Source organism: Heptranchias perlo, chromosome 1, assembly GCF_035084215.1.
Source record: "Heptranchias perlo isolate sHepPer1 chromosome 1, sHepPer1.hap1, whole genome shotgun sequence".
Lineage (NCBI taxonomy): Eukaryota > Metazoa > Chordata > Chondrichthyes > Hexanchiformes > Hexanchidae > Heptranchias > Heptranchias perlo.
Window position 1 is genome coordinate 3220279 of NC_090325.1, and position 19589 is coordinate 3239867.

The 19589-nt window shown below is 48.7% G+C and overlaps 1 protein-coding gene across 1 annotated transcript in view; it reads left to right on the forward strand.

Moving 5' to 3' along the window:
* Positions 1 to 19589, forward strand: part of LOC137322184 (tetratricopeptide repeat protein 31-like) — a 107303-nt gene that overhangs the window by 76284 nt on the left and 11430 nt on the right. Inside the window, exons 6-11 of the mRNA XM_067985330.1 lie at positions 2093 to 2176; positions 5440 to 5688; positions 6549 to 6674; positions 10756 to 10804; positions 12160 to 12250; positions 18691 to 18832. Coding sequence (XP_067841431.1) covers positions 2093 to 2176; positions 5440 to 5688; positions 6549 to 6674; positions 10756 to 10804; positions 12160 to 12250; positions 18691 to 18832 — 741 coding nt within the window. The remainder of the gene's footprint in view (positions 1 to 2092; positions 2177 to 5439; positions 5689 to 6548; positions 6675 to 10755; positions 10805 to 12159; positions 12251 to 18690; positions 18833 to 19589) is intronic.

Consider the following 19589-nt stretch of genomic DNA (forward strand, 5'->3'; position numbering starts at 1 on the left):
CGTGCTCCAGGTACCTGTGTTTAAAGCAGGGTTTCAGTCTCCGATCCGTGCCCCAGGTACCTGTGTTTAAAGCAGGGTTTCAGTCTCCGATCCATGCCCCAGGTACCTGTGTTTAAAGCAGGGTTTCAGTCTCCGATCCATGCCTCAGGTACCTGTGTTTAAAGCAGGGTTTCAGTCTCCGATCCATGCCTCAGGTACCTGTGTTTAAAGCAGGGTTTCAGTCTCCGATCCATGCCCCAGGTACCTGTGTTTAAAGCAGGGTTTCAGTCTCCGATCCTTGCCCCAGGTACCCGTGTTTAAAGCAGGGTTTCAGTCTCCGATCCGTGCCCCAGGTACCTGTGTTTAAAGCAGGGTTTCAGTCTCTGATCCGTGCCCCAGGTACCTGTGTTTAAAGCAGGGTTTCAGTCTCCGATCCGTGCCCCAGGTACCCGTGTTTAAAGCAGGGTTTCAGTCTCCGATCCGTGCCCCAGGTACCTGTGTTTAAAGCAGGGTTTCATTCTCCGATCCGTGCCCCAGGTACCTGTGTTTAAAGCAGGGTTTCAGTCTCCGATCCATGCCCCAGGTACCTGTGTTTAAAGCAGGGTTTCAGTCTCCGATCCGTGCCCCAGGTACCTGTGTTTAAAGCAGGGTTTCAGTCTCCGATCCGTGCCCCAGGTACCTGTGTTTAAAGCAGGGTTTCAGTCTCCGATCCGTGCCCCAGGTACCTGTGTTTAAAGCAGGGTTTGAGTCTCCGATCCGTGCCCCAGGTACCTGTGTTTAAAGCAGGGTTTCAGTCTCCGATCCATGCCTCAGGTACCTGTGTTTAAAGCAGGGTTTCAGTCTCTGATCCATGCCCCAGGTCCCCGTGCTTAAAGCAGGGTTTCAGTCTCCGATCCGTGCCCCAGGTACCTGTGTTTAAAGCACGGTTTCATTCTCCGATCCGTGCCCCAGGTACCTGTGTTTAAAGCAGGGTTTCATTCTCCGATCCGTGCCCCAGGTACCTGTGTTTAAAGCAGGGTTTCAGTCTCTGATCCGTGCCTCAGGTACCTGTGTTTGAAGCAGGTTTCAGTCTCCGATCCATGCCCCAGGTACCTGTGTTTAAAGCAGGGTTTCAGTCTCCGATCCGTGCCCCAGGTACCTGTGTTTAAAGCAGGGTTTCAGTCTCCGATCCATGCCCCAGGTACCTGTGTTTAAAGCAGGGTTTCAGTCTCCGATCCATGCCCCAGGTACCTGTGTTTAAAGCAGGGTTTCAGTCTCCGATCCATGCCCCAGGTACCTGTGTTTAAAGCAGGGTTTCAGTCTCCGATCCGTGCCCCAGGTACCTGTGTTTAAAGCAGGGTTTCAGTCTCCGATCCGTGCCCCAGGTACCTGTGTTTAAAGCAGGGTTTCAGTCTCCGATCCGTGCCCCAGGTACCTGTGTTTAAAGCAGGGTTTCAGTCTCCGATCCGTGCCTCAGGTACCTGTGTTTAAAGCAGGGTTTCAGTCTCCGATCCGTGCCCCAGGTACCCGTGTTTAAAGCAGGGTTTCAGTCTCCGATCCGTGCCCCAGGTACCCTGTGTTTAAAGCAGGGTTTCAGTTCCGATCCGTGCCCCAGGTACCCGTGTTTAAAGCAGGGTTTCAGTCTCCGATCCGTGCCCCAGGTACCTGTGTTTAAAGCAGGGTTTCAGTCTCCGATCCGTGCCCCAGGTACCTGTGTTTAAAGCAGGGTTTCAGTTCCGATCCGTGCCCCAGGTACCCGTGTTTAAAGCAGGGTTTCAGTCTCCGATCCGTGCCCCAGGTACCTGTGTTTAAAGCAGGGTTTCAGTCTCCGATCCGTGCCCCAGGTACCCTGTGTTTAAAGCAGGGTTTCAGTTCCGATCCGTGCCCAGGTACCCGTGTTTAAAGCAGGGTTTCAGTCTCCGATCCGTGCCCCAGGTAACTTTGTTTAAACCAGGGTTTCAGTCTCCGATCCATGCCCCAGGTACCCTGTGTTTAAGTGTTTGACTCTGTGTGTTTCCAACTCCATATTGGCACGTAGACAGCCTGCAGCCTTTGTCTAAATATTATAATATTAATACAGGTGTTATAAAAAAGCTTGGTGATGGGTATTCACTGCATTTAATTTTCTTCACAGAGACAGAAAGAGAGAAGACGGCAACAAAAATTAGAAAAAGAAAATAGAAGTGAGAATAAAATTGAAGAGAATGTTAATGATAAGGTAAGAGAATTCTCTTGCTGCATTTGATAACAGCTTCATTCTCAGCCTTGCAAAGCTTCATCCACAGGTGATGGATCAATGCTTCGAGGCTTTCACCAGAGCTTCTCCCTCAGTCCTCGTCAGTTAGAGCAGTATGTAGCCCTGAGCCACACAGGACAGGAACATCCTCGTGCTGATGCCTGGTCTGTGCAGAGTTAATCGACCTCAAGTGTTCCAGATGAGACGTTAACCCGAGGCCTCGTCTGCCCTCTCAGGTGGACGTAGACGATCCCATGGCACGATTTGAAGAAGAGCAGGGGAGTTCTCCCATTGCCCTGGCTAATATTTATTCCATTTATCTGATCAATTATCTCAATGCTGTTTGTGGGACCTTGCTGTGTGCAAATTAGCTGCTGTGTTTCCTACATTACAACAGTGACTACACTTAAAAAGCACTTTATTGTCTGCTTTGGGACTTCAAAAGCGTACGGTGTGTTGGGAATTCCTTGTTTCTTGTGATTCTTGGACACTGGACAAACAGTCAAGCAAAGAAAGTCACCCTCACTCACGGTAGTTTTGTTAATCAAAAGTGATTATTTAATGATGTTATCATTCATAGGAGCATTCATGAAGCAAAATCAAACCATACATGACTTTCCTCTATAAAATCCCATTATACACTTAATAATTCCCAAAGTTATTTTGTAATGACTTAACAATTCATACACACATCAGGCAAATCATTAATACATATACAACCAAGGATTTTGCTCATCGGGCCTGAATGTTGATCAGCTCTTCAGTACTCAAGGTCCTCTTCTTCTTGCGTGATGTTCAACTGCAGTGTGCGTTCCTCGCGAGCGCAGTGTGCGTTCCTCGCGAGCGCCGTGTGCGTTCCTGGCGAGCGCCGTGTGCGTTCCTGGCGAGCGCCGGGTGCGTTCCTGGCGAGCGCCGTGTGCGTTCCTGGCGAGCGCCGGGTGCGTTCCTGGCGAGCGCCGGGTGCGTTCCTGGCGAGCGCCGTGTGCGTTCCTGGCGAGCGCCGGGTGCGTTCCTGGCGAGCGCCGTGTGCGTTCCTGGCGAGCGCCGTGTGCGTTCCTGGCGAGCGCAGGGTGCGTTCCTGGCGAGCGCAGGGTGCGTTCCTGGCGAGCGCAGGGTGCGTTCCTGGCGAGCGCCGGGTGCGTTCCTGGCGAGCGCAGGGTGCGTTCCTGGCGAGCGCAGGGTGCGTTCCTGGCGAGCGCAGGGTGCGTTCCTGGCGAGCGCCGGGTGCGTTCCTGGCGAGCGCCGGGTGCGTTCCTGGCGAGCGCCGTGTGCGTTCCTGGCGAGCGCCGGGTGCGTTCCTGGCGAGCGCAGGGTGCGTTCCTGGCGAGCGCCGTGTGCGTTCCTGGCGAGCGCCGGGTGCGTTCCTGGCGAGCGCAGGGTGCGTTCCTGGCGAGCGCCGTGTGCGTTCCTGGCGAGCGCAGGGTGCGTTCCTGGCGAGCGCCGTGTGCGTTCCTGGCGAGCGCAGGGTGCGTTCCTGGCGAGCGCCGTGTGCGTTCCTGGCGAGCGCCGGGTGCGTTCCTGGCGAGCGCAGGGTGCGTTCCTGGCGAGCGCAGGGTGCGTTCCTGGCGAGCGCAGGGTGGTGAAGAGCCTGTTCCTCTCTCAAAGTCTTTATATTGATTTTTTACCAATAGGAGGTAGGATTGGGGAGGGTCATTCTTTTTGTCCAATCACTCCCTGTCACTCTGCCTCAATCATTAACATACCTCAATGATTGACAGTTTAGGCTTTGATCATGTGACTGGAGACCCTTTGATGTAGAAAATGATGGATTGTAAATGGCCCCTTTACTGTCTCTGTTCATGTAGAGATAGCCCCCTTACATTTCTACACCCAGACATTTTTAATGGTCCTTACGTCTCCAATTTTGATTGCTTCAGTGGCTTCAAATCCATTCCTTTTACCATTTGACCATATGCCGGGTGCAACACTGTTTGATGTTTTACAAATCCCAGTTCTTTTGAACAGATTACCGGATAGGAATGAGAGGCCCGTGCTTGTTTTCACACCTATCATTGCTTTCCTGATCCAAAGTCTTTGATGTATGTCCTTGTTGCCTTTTCTTACATTTCCCCTGCTGTGTTGAAAAGCTTGAGCTTCCAAAAGCCTGACAACGCTTTAAGCTCAATATTAACCATCTAGCTTATGTATTTAATAATCTAGATATCTATCCGCAGTACAATGTCTTTGATCCCGAAACTCATACCTTCTCCAAAGCCATCAGCGTCAGTGAGGGAAAACAAGATTTGCGAGAACACAGTTTTCCGCATTACTGTGTTTGCAGGTTTTCAAACGTCTTTGTTTAAAAGAACACAGTTAACCCTTTCCTTCAAATATCTTTTATTAAAGGGGTTTGGACCCCACAGGTGTGCATGTCCCAGAGGGAACGGACTGTGCTGTAACCTGACCCCAGTCCCAGAGGGGAAGGACTGTGCTGTAACCTGACCCCAGTTCCACAGGGTGAGGACTGTGCTGTAACCTGACCCCAGTCCCAGAGGGGAAGGACTGTGCTGTAACCTGACCCCAGTCCCAGAGGGAAAGGACTGTGCTGTAACCTGACCCCAGTCCCAGAGGGGAAGGACTGTGCTGTAACCTGACCCCAGTCCCAGAGGGTGAGGACTGTGCTGTCACCTGACCCCAGTCCCAGAGGGTGAGGACTGTGTTGTAACCTGACCCCAGTCCCAGAGGGGAAGGACTGTGTTGTAACCTGACCCCAGTCCCAGAGGGAAAGGACTGTGCTGTAACCTGACCCCAGTCTCAGAGGGAAAGGACTGTGCTGTAACCTGACCCCAGTCCCAGAGGGAAAGGACTGTGCTGTAACCTGACCCCAGTCCCAGAGGGTGAGGACTGTGCTGTAACCTGACCCCAGTCCCAGAGGGAAAGGACTGTGCTGTAACCTGACCCCAGTCCCAGAGGGAAAGGACTGTGCTGTAACCTGACCCCAGTCCCAGAGGGAAAGGACTGTGCTGTAACCTGACCCCAGTCCCAGAGGGGAAGGACTGTGCTGTAACCTGACCCCAGTCCCAGAGGGGAAGGACTGTGCTGTAACCTGACCTCAGTCCCAGAGGGGAAGGACTGTGCTGTAACCTGACCCCAGTCCCAGAGGGGAAAGGACTGTGCTGTAACCTGACCCCAGTCCCAGAAGGGAAAGGACTGTGCTGTAACCTATTGTTTGGGTATACAATCTGGTGGGTTTGTAACAATTTACAAATAATACTGAAAAGTTTCATTGAACTTTCTATTTTCAGAAAGTTTTATCCAAGAAAGAAAGTTGTAGCGATGGAGAGGAGGAGGATGAAGAAGTGAGTGGAAATGTTAAACGTGGTCTTGCTCCATCACCTGAGAAAGGGCCTTCGGTGTGCAAAAAACAGAGCTGCGACAAAGCTAACAATAGAAATGAGCATAGTGCGAAAATGACTGATAAACACGGTAAAGAGAAGAGGGATAGAGAGGGTGAGGATGAGAACACAACGGATAGATCAGTGTATAAATCTGAGGTAAGGACCTGGGCTTTGCAGAGCTTCAGTTGCTGGGGCTGAGTTAGCTTTATATCGGTGGGTTAAGGGATTTGACGTTTTTCTCCCTACTTTTGTGGGGGCTCTAAGGCAAAATCGAGCGATCCCCAAATGCACCGTTCCCTGGCCAGAGGTGGGTCAGCCAGCAACCCCCTCTCGGGACCCGGATCCTCTCCGCCACGCATTCAGACTCGTGTGACCAGCTTGAACTGAATGAGAAAGTCTGGAGCAAGAGAAGGCCGTTCAGTCCATCAAGCCTGTTCTACCCAGAGTGCACATCTGCTTATTCAGCACTTCCATCCCCTGTCTATTAGATTCTAACTGTCAGAAATACTTCGAAATCCCAGTCACTTAATTCCACTCTTGTAATGATGTGATTGTGGACAATTTCTATGAACCTAGTTACCAAGTTCACCCACTGCCCCCGCTTCACCCACCCACCAACTTGCTGTGTCCCTTATCTCTCCCCCTGCCGTATCCCTCGATCCCTTCTATCTCCAGAAACTCATCTAATTAATATCCTCTTACCTCCCCTTACACTGTCTGCGTCAATGTCCTCCCTGCGTAACTTGATTACGCTTTGGGTGAAAAAGTTTCCCCCTGTCGTCCATTATTACTGTTAACAACCTGATTTTAGGTGGTTTAACAGAGGTGCCTCTGTACGTGCCTTCTCCTCATGTCCTTGCTCCTGTTAAGCTACAGAAACACCGAGCAAAAGAAAAGCAAATTGGCAATTCCATTTGTCTTACTTCTGCCGGACCGGGAATGGGGGGAGCGGACTGACGACGGGGGCCCGGGGTTGTGGAATGATTTGCTGTTGACGATGCCTTTCCCTCTCGCAGGATGAATGGGATATGAGCAGTTCTTTTGTTTCGAAAGCTGCCAACCAGATAAAACGTAAAATGAATATAAAACCTAAAACCGAGAGGAAAGAGAACGAAAAGAAGAAAGGTGAAAAGAAACCAGAGGTGAGGAAGCTTCTGACCATCACTGACCATCTCAACCCTGTACAACGAATTAGACCCTGTAACACCGACACAGGAGCGCTGCTTATTATTCCCCCCCCCCCTGCCGGATGGCACTGCCTCTTAGTTGGGTACTGGAAACAACAACAACTTGCATCTAGAACGTAGAAAAACGTCCCAAGACGCTTCACAGGAGCGATTATAAGACAACACTTGACCCTGAGCCACATGAAGAGATGTTAGGACAGGTGACCAAAAGCTTAGTCAAAGAGATTTTAAGGATAAGATTTTAAGGACCTTAAAGGAGAAGAGACAGGTATGGAGGTGGAGAGGTTTAGGGAAGGAATTCCAGAGCTTAGGACCTAGACAGCTGAATGGTTTCCACCCCAGGATTTTAAAGGTAGTAGGTGAGGAAATTGCAGATGCTTTGGCCATAATCTTCCAAAGCTCTCGATTCAGGAATTGTCCCTTTAGATTGGAGAATTGTAAATGTAACTCCAATATTTAAGCAGGGTGAGAGAGAGAAACCAGGAAATTATAGACCTGATAGTCTAATATCTGTTGTGGGGGAGTTATTGGAATCTATAATTTAGGACAGTGTGACTGAGCACTTAGAGAAATTTGAGCTGATTAGAGAGAGTCAACGTGGATTTGTAAAGTTTAGGTCATGTCTAATGAACCTTGTTGAATTTTTTGAGGAAATAACTAAAGCAGTGGACAGGGGAATGTCAGTGGATGTAGTTTATATGGACTTCCAGAAGACATTCGATAAGGTTCCACATAAGAGACTGTTAGCTAAAATTAAAGCTCATGGAATTGAAGTCAAATTATTGACCTAGTTAGGAGATTGGTTAGGTTGTGGAAGACAGAGAGTGGGGATAATGGGTATGTACTCGAATTTGGAGGAAGTGACTAGTGGTGTCCCACAAGGATCTGTGTTGGGGCCTCAAATCTTCACTATATTTATTAATGACATAGATAATACAATAGAGAGCCAGATATTCAAGTTTGGCGATGACACAAAGATTGGTGGCATTTGTAAATAGTGTAGACGGGAGCATAAAATTACAAGAGACATTGATAGATTAAGTGAGTGGGCAAAATTGTGGCAGATGGATTTCAACGCAGGTAAGTGTGAGGTCATCCATTTCGGACCAAAAAAAGATAGATCGGAGTATTTTTTAAATGGTAAAAAGCTAGAACAGTAGAGGTCCAAAGAGATTTAGGGGTCCATGTACACAGATCACTAAAATGTAGTAGTCAGGTACAAAAATTAATCAAAAAAGGTATTGGAATGTTAGCCTTTATAACTAGAGGGTTAGAATATAAAGGGGAGGAAATTTTGCTAAAGCTATACAAAGCCCTGGTTAGACCGCATCTGCAGTACTGTGTACAGTTCTGGGCACCGCACCTTAGAAAGGATATAATGGCCTTGGAAGGAGTGCAGTGCAGATTCACCAGAATGTTACCAGGGCTCCAAGGATTAGATTATGAGGAGCAATTACATAAACCAGGCTTGTATTCTCTGGAATATAGAAGGTTAAGGGGTGATTTGATTGAGGTTTTTAGGATTTTGAAAGGAATTGATGGGGTAGATAGAGAGAAACTTTTTCCGCTGGTGGGGGAGTCTAGGACAAGTGGTCATAAAATCAGAGCCAGGCCAATCAGGAGAGAAGTTAGGAAACACTTCTTCACGCAAAGGGTGGTAGATGTGTGGAACTCTCTCCCACAAAAAGCAGTAGATGCTAGCTCAATCAATAATTTTAAATCTGAGATTGATAGATTTTTACAAGCCAAGGGTATTAAAGGAAATGGAGCCAAGGCGGGTGAATGGAGTTCGGTTACAGGTCACCCATGCAGATGACACAAAACTTGGAAGGGTAGTAAACAGTGAGAAGGATAGTGATAGACTTCAAGAGGATATAGACAGGCTGGTGGCATGGGCGGACACATGGCAGATGAAATTTAACGCAGAAAAATGCAAAGTGATACATTTTGGTAGGAAGAACAAGGAGAGACAATATAAACTAGAGGGCACAATTCTCAAAGGGGTACAGGAACAGAGAGATCTGTGGGTATATGTGCACAAATTGTTGGAGGTGGCAGGGCAGGTTGAGAAAACGGTTAAAAAAGCATATGGGATCCTGGGCTTTATAAATAGAGGCATAGAGTACAAAAGTATGGAAGTCATGACGAATCTTTATAAAACACTGGTTCGGCCACAACTGGAGTATTGTGTCCAGTTCTGGGCATCGCACTTTAGGAAAGATGTGAAGGCTTTAGAGAGGGTGCAGAAGAGATTTACTAGAATGATTCCAGGGATGAGGGTCTTTAGTTACGTGGATAGACTGGAGAAGCTGGGGTTGTTCTCCTTGGAACAGAGACGGTTGTGAGGAGTTTTGATCGAGGTATTCAAAATCATGAAGGGTCTGGACAGAGTAGATAGAGAGAAACTGTTCCCATTGGCGGAAGGGTCAACGACCAGAGGTCACAGATTTAAGCTGATTGGCAAAAGAACCAAAGGTGACATGAGGAAAAACTTTTTTACACAGCGAGTGGTTGTGATCTGGAATGCACTGCCCGAGGGGGTGGTGGAGGCAGATTCAATCATGGCCTTCAAAAGGGAACTGGCTAAGTACTTGAAAGGAAAAAATGTGAAGCCTGGGGGATAGGGCGGGGGGAGTGGGATTAGCTGGATTGCTGTTGTACAGGACTGGGGGACTCGATGGGCCGAATGACCTCCTTCCATGCTGTAACCTTTCTATGATTCTATGATCTCATTGAATGGCGGAAAAGGCTCGAGGGGCTGAATGGCCTTCTCTTGTTTCTATGTTCCTATGAAGGCGCGATTAAAATTGGGGATGTGCAGGAGGCCCGAATTGGAGGAGCGCAGTGATCTTGGACGGCTGGAGGAGGTTTCAGAGATAGGGAGGGGTTAGACCATCGAGGGATTTGAAAACAAGAATTTTAAAATCGAGGTGTTCGCGGACTGGGGCCCAATGTAGGTCAGCGAGCACAGGATTGATGGGTGAACGGGACTTGGTGCGAGTTCGGATGTGGGCAGCAGAGTTTTGGATGAGCTGAAGTTTACGGCAGCTTTCCAGTATCTTACCCAAGTGTCTGTTTTGTATGTGTATGAGCCCAGGTAGAGAGTGTCTGCGGCTTATTTGATCGTGGCTGAGCGGGCAACAGCATCACAGCTGAAGCCGATCTTGTCCTTGTTTGACAGATGTGAATCCTGTGTGTTGAGTAGGAGGTCACTCAGTAGCGATCTGGAGCTCCTGCCCTGGCAGATGTTATCTTGCACTGTGGCCCCTGATTTCAGAGCGAGGAGCATCTGCTGGGAGTTAGTCCCATGGCCTGGTGCATGTTGAACAAGTGATGGTTAACTTTTAAAGTTCTTCAGGGACAGGGATGAGGGACTTCAGTTACGTGGATAGACTGGAGAAGCTGGGGTTGTTCTTCTTAGAGCAGAGAAGGTTGAGAGGAGATTTGATAGAGGTGTTCAAAATCATGAAGAGGAAATAGTTTCTCTGTATCTACCCGATTGAATCCTTTTAACATTTCAAACATCTCAATCAGATCACTGCTCAACCTTCGATATATTCGATATTTAAACCTGTTTCTGGTGAATTTTGTGCATAGCTTGTGGCTCAGTTAGTGGCAGTCTCGCCTCCAAGTCGGAAGCTTATGGATCGAAGACCCGCTCCAAGACTTAAGCCCATAATGCACGCTGACACTTCCATGCAGTACTGAGGGAGTGCTGCGTTGTCGGAGGGGCCCTCTTTCGGATGAGACGTGGATGTAAAGGATCCCATGCTATTATACCAAGAAAAGCAGGGGGGATTCTGCCAGTGTTCTCACCAACATCAATCTCAACCAACAGCACCAGAAACAGGCTAGTGGGTCATTCATGCCAGTTGTTGTTTGTGAGATTTCACTGGCTGCAGAATGGTTGCTGTATTTCCCTACAAAAGTCTCTGTGTCTCAAAGTAATTCATTATATGCAGCTCTTTGACATGTTTCACAGTGGTATGAGTAGTGTGAATATGCGTTAATTACTTTGTTGTTTTCCTCTTGTCAGCAAGCTGCAGGCTCGATCGCTTTGAATGACAAGATTTTCGAATTGGCAGGTAAGCTGGAGCCAAGGTTGGAGATTTGTTAGTATAGACACGTGGGCCTGGATTTTTACTCTGAGCGGCAGAGGTGGGGGAACGGCACGGAGCATTTCTGGACGGGAAACCTGGAAGTATGGCTTTCCCAGATGTCCTTACAATTTTGACGAATGGACGTCTTTTAAATTTTTTCTGCAGGTTTCCCGTGCGACAGCCAGCCAGATTGATAGGCTATCTGTCTGTCAGACGGGAAAGCAGCTGAGGAGCAGGTAAGTCTGACGTTGGGGTTGGGTTTTACCTTTTTACGATTTTTACCCTCCCACCACCCTTGGGTGTTAAAATTACCCCCGTGGCCCCAAGCTTGGATAACTGGTAACAGAGAGGATACTTTGAGTACTTTGTGAGGTGAAGATTCAGTGACACTGGGAGAGAGTCTCACAGGGAGGGTGAAGATTCACTGACACTGGGAGAGAGTCTCACAGGGAGGAGAAGGGGAGTGAAGATTCAGTGACACTGGGAGAGAGTCTCACAGGGAGGAGAAGGGGGGGCGAAGATTCAGTGACACTGGGAGAGAGTCTCACAGGGAGAAGGAGAGTGAAGATTCAGTGACACTGGGAGAGAGTCTCACAGGGAGGAGAAGGGGGGGCGAAGATTCAGTGAAACTGGGAGAGAGTCTCACAGGGAGAAGGAGAGTGAAGATTCAGTGACACTGGGAGAGAGTCTCACAGGGAGGAGATGAGGGTGAAGATTCAGTGACACTGGGAGAGAGTCTCACAGGGAGAAGTGGGGTGAAGATTCAGTGACACTGGGAGAGAGTCTCACAGGGAGAAGGGGGTGAAGATTCAGTGACACTGGGAGAGAGTCTCACAGGGAGGAGAAGGGGGTGAAGATTCAGTGACACTGGGAGAGAGTCTCACAGGGAGGAGAAGGGGGGGGTGAAGATTCAGTGACACTGGGAGAGAGTCTCACAGGGAGGAGAAGGGGAGGTGAAGATTCAGTGTCACTGGGAGTTCAGGGAATGATATTAATATTCGTTGAAGAGTGTGTTCAACAGGTGTGTGGGAGGGGAGTCCATGATGGAACAATCAGACATGGGTTTGGGACAGAGCGTGGCTGATGGGCTGAAGGGATCTTTGTTGCTCTGGATGTGCTGGCCTTCTTATTATATGAAGCAGCTGACTGGCTTATTTTCTGACTGGGATCGATAGATTTTTGGACACTAAGGGAATCAAGGGATATGGGGATAGAGCAGGAAAGTGGAGTTGAGGTCGAAGATCAGCCATGATCTGATTGAATGGCGGAACAGGCTCGAGGGGCCGAATGGCCGACTCCTGCTCCCATTTCTCATGTTCTTTTTTTGTTTCCTTCCTCAGTACAAGGTAACAGTATGGCTAACGAGGGGCGCTACGCAGATGCCGTGGAATACTTTACAGAGGCAATTAAATATGATCCAAAGGAATATAGGTAAGAGCCTGTGTCCCATCCTCAACGATCCCGGCGTCTGATTGTAAGAGGGTGGGGAGGAAGTGGTATGGGCACTTGTCCAGCACATTACTGCCCATCACTGCAGGAAGCTGGTGTGAAGAAGAATGGAAAGGCTTGTATTTCTACAGCGCCTTTCACAACCTCAGGACATCCCAGAGCATTTTACAGACAATGAAGTTCTTTTTGAAGTGTAGTCGCTGTTGTAATGTGGGAAACGCAGCAGCCAATTTGTGCACAGCATGATCCCACAAACAGCAATGAGATAATGATCAGATAATCTGTATTTTATTGATGCTGGTTGAGGGATAAATATTGGCCAGGACACCTCAGAGAGCTCCCCTGCTCTTCTTCGAATGGTGCCGTGGAATCTTTTGCATCCACTCGAGAGGGCAGACAGGGCCTCAGTTTAATGTCTCATCCGAAAGATGGCACATCCAACAGTGCAGCATTCCCTCAGTACTGCAATGGGAGTATCGGCCTGGATTTTCTGCTTAAATCTCTGGAACGGGGATTGAACCCGTGACCTTCTGACTCAGAGGCAAGAGTGCTACCCACTGTAATCTATTCAATATCTTTTCTGAATTGAAGGGATTTTTGTTCCGTTTCAGCTGTGAATGTATTGCCTTTTTCTTACTTCCTCTCTATCACAACAAGCAGCATTAAAAGAATGGGACTTAATTAAATCCATCGCTTCCAAATGTCAATTAGTGCTTAGAGTCATAGAGTTATACAGCACGGATAGAGGCCCTTCGGCCCATCGTGTCCGCGCCGGCCATCAAGCCCAGTCTAATCTAATCCCATATTCCAGCATTTGGTCCGTAGCCTTGTATGCTATGGCATTTCAAGTGCTCATCCAAATGCTTCTTGAATGTTGTGAGGGTTCCTGCCTCCACAACCCTCTCAGGCAGTGAGTTCCAGACTCCAACCACCCTCTGGGTGAAAAAGCTCCCCCTCAAATCCCCTCTAAACCTCCCGCCTTTTACCTTGAATCTATGCCCCCTTGTTATAGAACCCTCAACGAAGGGAAAAAGCTCCTTAGTATCCATCCTATCTATGCCCCTCATAATGTTGTACACCTCAATCATGTCCCCCCTCAGCCTCCTCTGCTCCAAGGAAAACAAACCCAATCTTCCCAGTCTCTCTTCATAGCTGAAGCGCTCCAGCCCTGGTAACATCCTGGTGAATCTCCTCTGCACCCTCTCCAAAGCGATCACATCCTTCCTGTAGTGCGGCGACCAGAACTGCACACAGTACTCCAGCTGTGGCCTAACCAGTGTTTTATACAGCTCCATCATAACCTCCTTGCTCTTATGTTCTATGCCTCGGCTAATAAAGGCAAGTATCCCATATGCCTTCTTTACCACCTTATCTACCTGTTCCGCCGCCTTCAGGGATCTGTGAACTTGCACACCGAGATCCCTCTGACCCTCTGTCTTGCCTAGGGTCCTCCCATTCATTGTGTAGTCCCTTGCCTTGTTAGTCCCTCCAAAGTGCATCACCTCGCACTTTTCCGGGTTAAATTCCATTTGCCACTGTTCCGCCCATCTGACCAACCCATCTATATCGTCCTGCAGTCTGAGGCTATCCTCCTCGCTATTTACCACCCTACCAATTTTTGTATCATCAGCGAACTTACTGATCATACCTTTTACATTCATATCCAAGTCATTAATGTAGACCACAAACAGCAAGGGCCCCAGCACAGATCCCTGTGGTACCCCACTGGCCACAGGCTTCCAGTCACAAAAACAACCTTCGACCATCACCCTCTGCCTTCTGCCACTAAGCCAGTTTTGTATCCAAAGTGCCAAGGCACCCTGGACTCCATGGGCTCGTACCTTCTTGACCAGTCTCCTGTGCGGGACTTTATCGAAGGCCTTACTGAAATCCATGTATACCACATCCACTGCGTTACCCTCATCCACACGCCTAGTCACCCCCTCAAAAAATTCAATCAAATTAGTCAGACATGATCTTCCCTTGACAAAGCCATGTTGACTATCCCTGATTAATCCTTGCTTCTCCAAGTGGAGACTAATTTTGTCCTTCAGAATTTTTTCCAATAATTTTCCTACCACTGATGTTAGGCTCACTGGCCTGTAGTTCCCCGGTTTTTCCCTACTCCCCTTCTTGAATAATGGTACTACATTAGCGGTTCTCCAGTCCTCTGGCACATCCCCTGTGGCCAGAGAGGTTCTGAATATATGTGTCAGAGCCCCCGCAATCTCCTCCTTTGCCTCACACAGTAGCCTGGGATACATTTCGTCCGGGCCTGGGGATTTATCCATTTTTAGGCCTGCTAAAACCGCCAATACCTCCTCCCGCTCGATGTTAATATGTTCGAGTATATCACAGTCCCCCTGTCGTATTTCTATGTCTACGTCGTCCTTCTCCATAGTGAAAACAGATGCAAAAAATTCATTTAGAACCCCTCCTACATCTTCCGGCTCCACACACAGATTGCCATTTTTGTCCCTAATGGGCCCTATTTTTTCCCTAGTCATCCTCTTACCCTTAATATACTTATAAAACATCTTAGGATTTTCCTTTATTTTGCTCGCCAGAGTTTTTTCATGGCCCCTCCTTGATCTCCTAATTTCCTTTTTAAGTATCCCCCTGCACTTTTTGTACTCCTCTAGGGCTTCCTCCATCTTTAGCCTTTTGTATCTGCCAAAAGCCCTCCTTTTTTTCCTAATCCATTCTCGTATATCCCCTGACATCCAAGGTTCCCTGGAGTTCTTGGAACCACCCTTGACCTTTACGGGAACATGTTGCCATTGTATGGTCTCAATCTCCCTTCTGAAAGACTCCCATTGCTCCGATGCGGATTTTCCTACAAGCAGCTGATCCCAGTCCATTTTGGCCAGATCCTGCCTTATCCTATTAAAATCGGCCTTCCCCCAATTTAGAACCTTTATTTCCGGCCCCTCCCTGTCCTTTTCCATGACCACCTTAAATCTCACTGAATTATGGTCACTGTCACCAAAGTGCTCACCTCCTAGCACTTCTTCCACTTGGCCGGCCACATTCCCTAGAATTAGGTCCAGTACCGCCCCCTCTCTTGTAGGACTTTCGACATGCTGGCTCAAAAAGCTCTCCTGGATGCACGTTAAGAATTTTGGACCCTCGAAGCCTTTTACGCTCTGAGTATCCCAGTTAATATTGGGGAAGTTGAAATCCCCCACTATTATTACCCTATTATTTGCACAATTTTCTGAGATTTGCCTACATATCTGTTCCTCTATCTCCCCCTGACTGTTTGGGGGTCTATAGTACACTCCCATCAAAGTGCTTGCCCCCTTTTTGTTTTTAAGCTCCACCCATATGCCCTCATTTGAGGAACCTGCTAATATATCATCCCTCCTTATGGCAGTAATTGATTCTTTAATTAATATTGCGACCCCCCCTCCTCTTATACCTCCCCCTCTGTCTCGCCTGAAGATTCTGTACCCCGGAATATTGAGCTGCCAGTCTTGCCCCTCCCTCAACCATGTCTCTGTGACAGCAACAATATCATACTCCCATGTGTTTATCAACACCTTCAGTTCATTCACCTTATTTGCAAGACTCCTTGCATTAAAATAGATGCCATCCAGCCTTGCCCTCACATATTTGCCCTGTCTTCCAAGCTGACTTGTTTTTTTCTCTATATTTGGCTGCACATCACCCCCTATTGTAGCTCCACTCTGTATCCCATCCCCCTGCCAAGTTAGTTTAAACCCCCCCCCAACAGTGCTAGCAAACCTCCCCGCAAGGATATTTGTCCCGCTCTGGTTCAGATGCAACCCGTCCGACTTGTACAAGTCCCACCTTCCCCAGAAGCAGGCCCAGTGATCCAGGAAACTGAAACCCTCCCTCCTGCACCAACTCTTTAGCCACGCATTCATCTGTTCTATCCTCCTATTTCTATACTCACTAGCCCGTGGCACTGGGAGTAATCCAGAGATTACAACCTTTGAGGTCCTGCTCTTTAATCTGCTACCTAGCTCCCTAAATTCTTGATGCAGGACCTCATCTCCCTTCCTACCTATGTCGTTGGTCCCAATGTGGACCACGACCTCTGCCTGCTCACCCTCCCCCTTGAGAATGCCCTGAAGCCGCTCAGTGACTTGAGGTTGAGGCTGAGGCACATTAATGACACAGTGTAGAGGGAGCTTTACTCTGTATCTAACCCTTGCTGTACCTGCCCTGGAAGTGTTTGATGGGACAGTGTAGAGGGAGCTTTACTCTGTATCTAACCCGTGCTGTACCTGCCCTGGGAGTGTTTGATGGGACAGTGTAGAGGGAGCTTTACTCTATCTAACCCATGCTGTACCTGCCCTGGGAGTGTTTGATGGGACACTGTGGAGGGAGCTTTACTCTGTATCTAACCCGTGCTGTACCCGCCCTGGGAGTGTTTGATGCGACAGTGTAGAGGGAGGTTTACTTTATATCTAACCTGCGCTGTACCTGTCCCGGGAGGATTTTTGATCAGCAAGGGAGTCAAAGGATATGGGGAATGGGCGGGAAAGTGGAGTTGAGGTAAAAATCAGATCAGCCATGATTTCATTAAATGGCGGAGCAGGCTCGAGGGGCCGAATGGCCTAATCCTGCTCCTATCTCTTATGGTCTTATGGAGTGTTTGATGGGACAGTGTAGAGGGAGCTTTACTCTGTATCTAACCCGTGCTGCACCTGCCCTGGGAGTGTTTGATGGGACAGTGTAGAGGGAGCTTTACTCTGTATCTAACCCGTGCTGTACCTGCCCTGGGAGTGTTTGATGGGACAGTGTAGAGGGAGCTTTACTCTGTATCTAACCCGTGCTGTACCTGCCCTGGGAGTGTTTGATGGGACAGTGTAGAGGGAGCTTTACTCTGTATCTAACCCGTGCTGTACCTGCCCTGGGAGTGTTTGATGGGACAGTGTAGAGGGAGCTTTACTCTGTATCTAACCCGTGCTGTACCTGCCCTGGGAGTGTTTGATGGGACAGTGTGGAGGGAGCTTTACTCTGTATCTAACCCGTGCTGTACCTGCCCTGGGAGTGTTTGATGGGACAGTGTGGAGGGAGCTTTACTCTGTATCTAACCCGTGCTGTACCTGCCCTGGGAGTGTTTGATGGGACAGTGTAGAGGGAGCTTTACTCTGTATCTAACCCGTGCTGTACCTGACCCTGGGAGTGTTTGATGGGACAGTGTAGAGGGAGCTTTACTCTGTATCTAACCCGTGCTGTACCTGCCCTGGGAGTGTTTGATGGGACAGTGTGGAGGGAGCTTTACTCTGTATCTAACCCGTGCTGTACCTGCCCTGGGAGTGTTTGATGGGACAGTGTAGAGGGAGCTTTACTCTGTATCTAACCCATGCTGTACCTGCCCTGGGAGTGTTTGATGGGACAGTGTTGAGGGAGCTTTACTCTGTATCTAACCCGTGCTGTACCTGCCCTGGGAGTGTTTGATGGGACAGTGTAGAGGGAGCTTTACTCTGTATCTAACCCGTGCTGTACCTGCCCTGGGAGTGTTTGATGGGACAGTGTAGAGGGAGCTTTACTCTGTATCTAACCCGTGCTGTACCTGACCCTGGGAGTGTTTGATGGGACAGTGTAGAGGGAGCTTTACTCTGTATCTAACCCATGCTGTACCTGACCCTGGGAGTGTTTGATGGGACAGTGTAGAGGGAGCTTTACTCTGTATCTAACCCGTGCTGTACCTGCCCTGGGAGTGTTTGATGGGACAGTGTAGAGGGAGCTTTACTCTGTATCTAACCCGTGCTGTACCTGACCCTGGGAGTGTTTGATGGGACAGTGTAGAGGGAGCTTTACTCTGTATCTAACCCGTGCTGTACCTGCCCTGGGAGTGTTTGATGGGACAGTGTAGAGGGAGCTTTACTCTGTATCTAACCCGTTCTGTACCTGACCCTGGGAGTGTTTGATGGGACAGTGTAGAGGGAGCTTTACTCTGTATCTAACCCGTGCTGTACCTGCCCTGGGAGTGTTTGATGGGACAGTGTAGAGGGAGCTTTACTCTGTATCTAACCCGTGCTGTACCTGACCCTGGGAGTGTTTGATGGGACAGTGTAGAGGGAGCTTTACTCTGTATCTAACCCGTGCTGTACCTGCCCTGGGAGTGTTTGATGGGACAGTGTAGAGGGAGCTTTACTCTGTATCTAACCCGTGCTGTACCTGACCCTGGGAGTGTTTGATGGGACAGTGTAGGGGGAGCTTTACTCTGTATCTAACCCGTGCTGTACCTGCCCTGGGAGTGTTTGATGGGACAGTGTAGAGGGAGCTTTACTCTGTATCTAACCCGTGCTGTACCTGCCCTGGGAGTGTTTGATGGGACAGTGTAGAGGGAGCTTTACTCTGTATCTAACCCGTGCTGTACCTGCCCTGGGAGTGGGATTGACACTTTTGTGTATAATTTTTATGGTTTGAATTTTGTTCTGCAGGCTGTTTGGAAACCGTTCCTACTGCTATGAGAGACTGCAGCAGTACAGTAGGGCGCTGAATGACGCTCAGGTAGCACTGAGCTTGAACCCCTCCTGGCCAAAGGGATATTTCAGGAAAGCCAGAGCACTAGCTGGAGTTAAGGTATATTTAGTCTTGGTTTTGGTATGAACTATTCCTGTTTGTAACAGAAGACTTCAGGGCTAATTCTGATCGTAAAGGTTTTGGTGAACCATAGAATGGTTATAGCACAGAAGGAGGCCATTCGGCTCGTCGTGCCCGTGCCGGCTCTGTGTAAGAGCAATCCAGCTAGTCCCACTGCCCCGTTCTTTCCCTGTAGACCTGCAAATTTTTTCCTTTCAAGTACTTATCCAGTTCCCTTTTGAAAGCCACGATTGAATCTGCCTCCACCACCCCCTCGGGCAGCGCATTCCAGATCACAACCACTCGCTGTAAAAAAAATGTCCTCATGTCACCTTTGGTTCTTTTGCCAATCACTGTAAATCTATGTCCTCTGGTTCTTGACCCTTCTGCCAACGGGAACAGTTTCTCTCTATCTACTCTGTCTAGATTGTTCATGATTTTGAATACCTCGATCAAATCTCCTCAACCTTTTCAGCTCGAAGGAGAACAACCCCAGCTTCTTCAGTCTATCCACGTAACTGACCTCCTTCATCCCTGGAATCATTCCAGTAAATCTTTTCTGCACCTTCTCTAAGGTCTTCACATCCTTCCTAAAGTGCGGTGCCCAGAATTGGAGACAATACTCCAGTTATGGCCAAACCAGTGTCCCTAATTTCTTTTGTAAGCCACGGTTGAGCCACCTTTCCTGTTTTATTTTTGCGCCAGACAGGAATGAATAATTGTTGTAATTCCTGCACACGTTCTTGAAATATTAGCC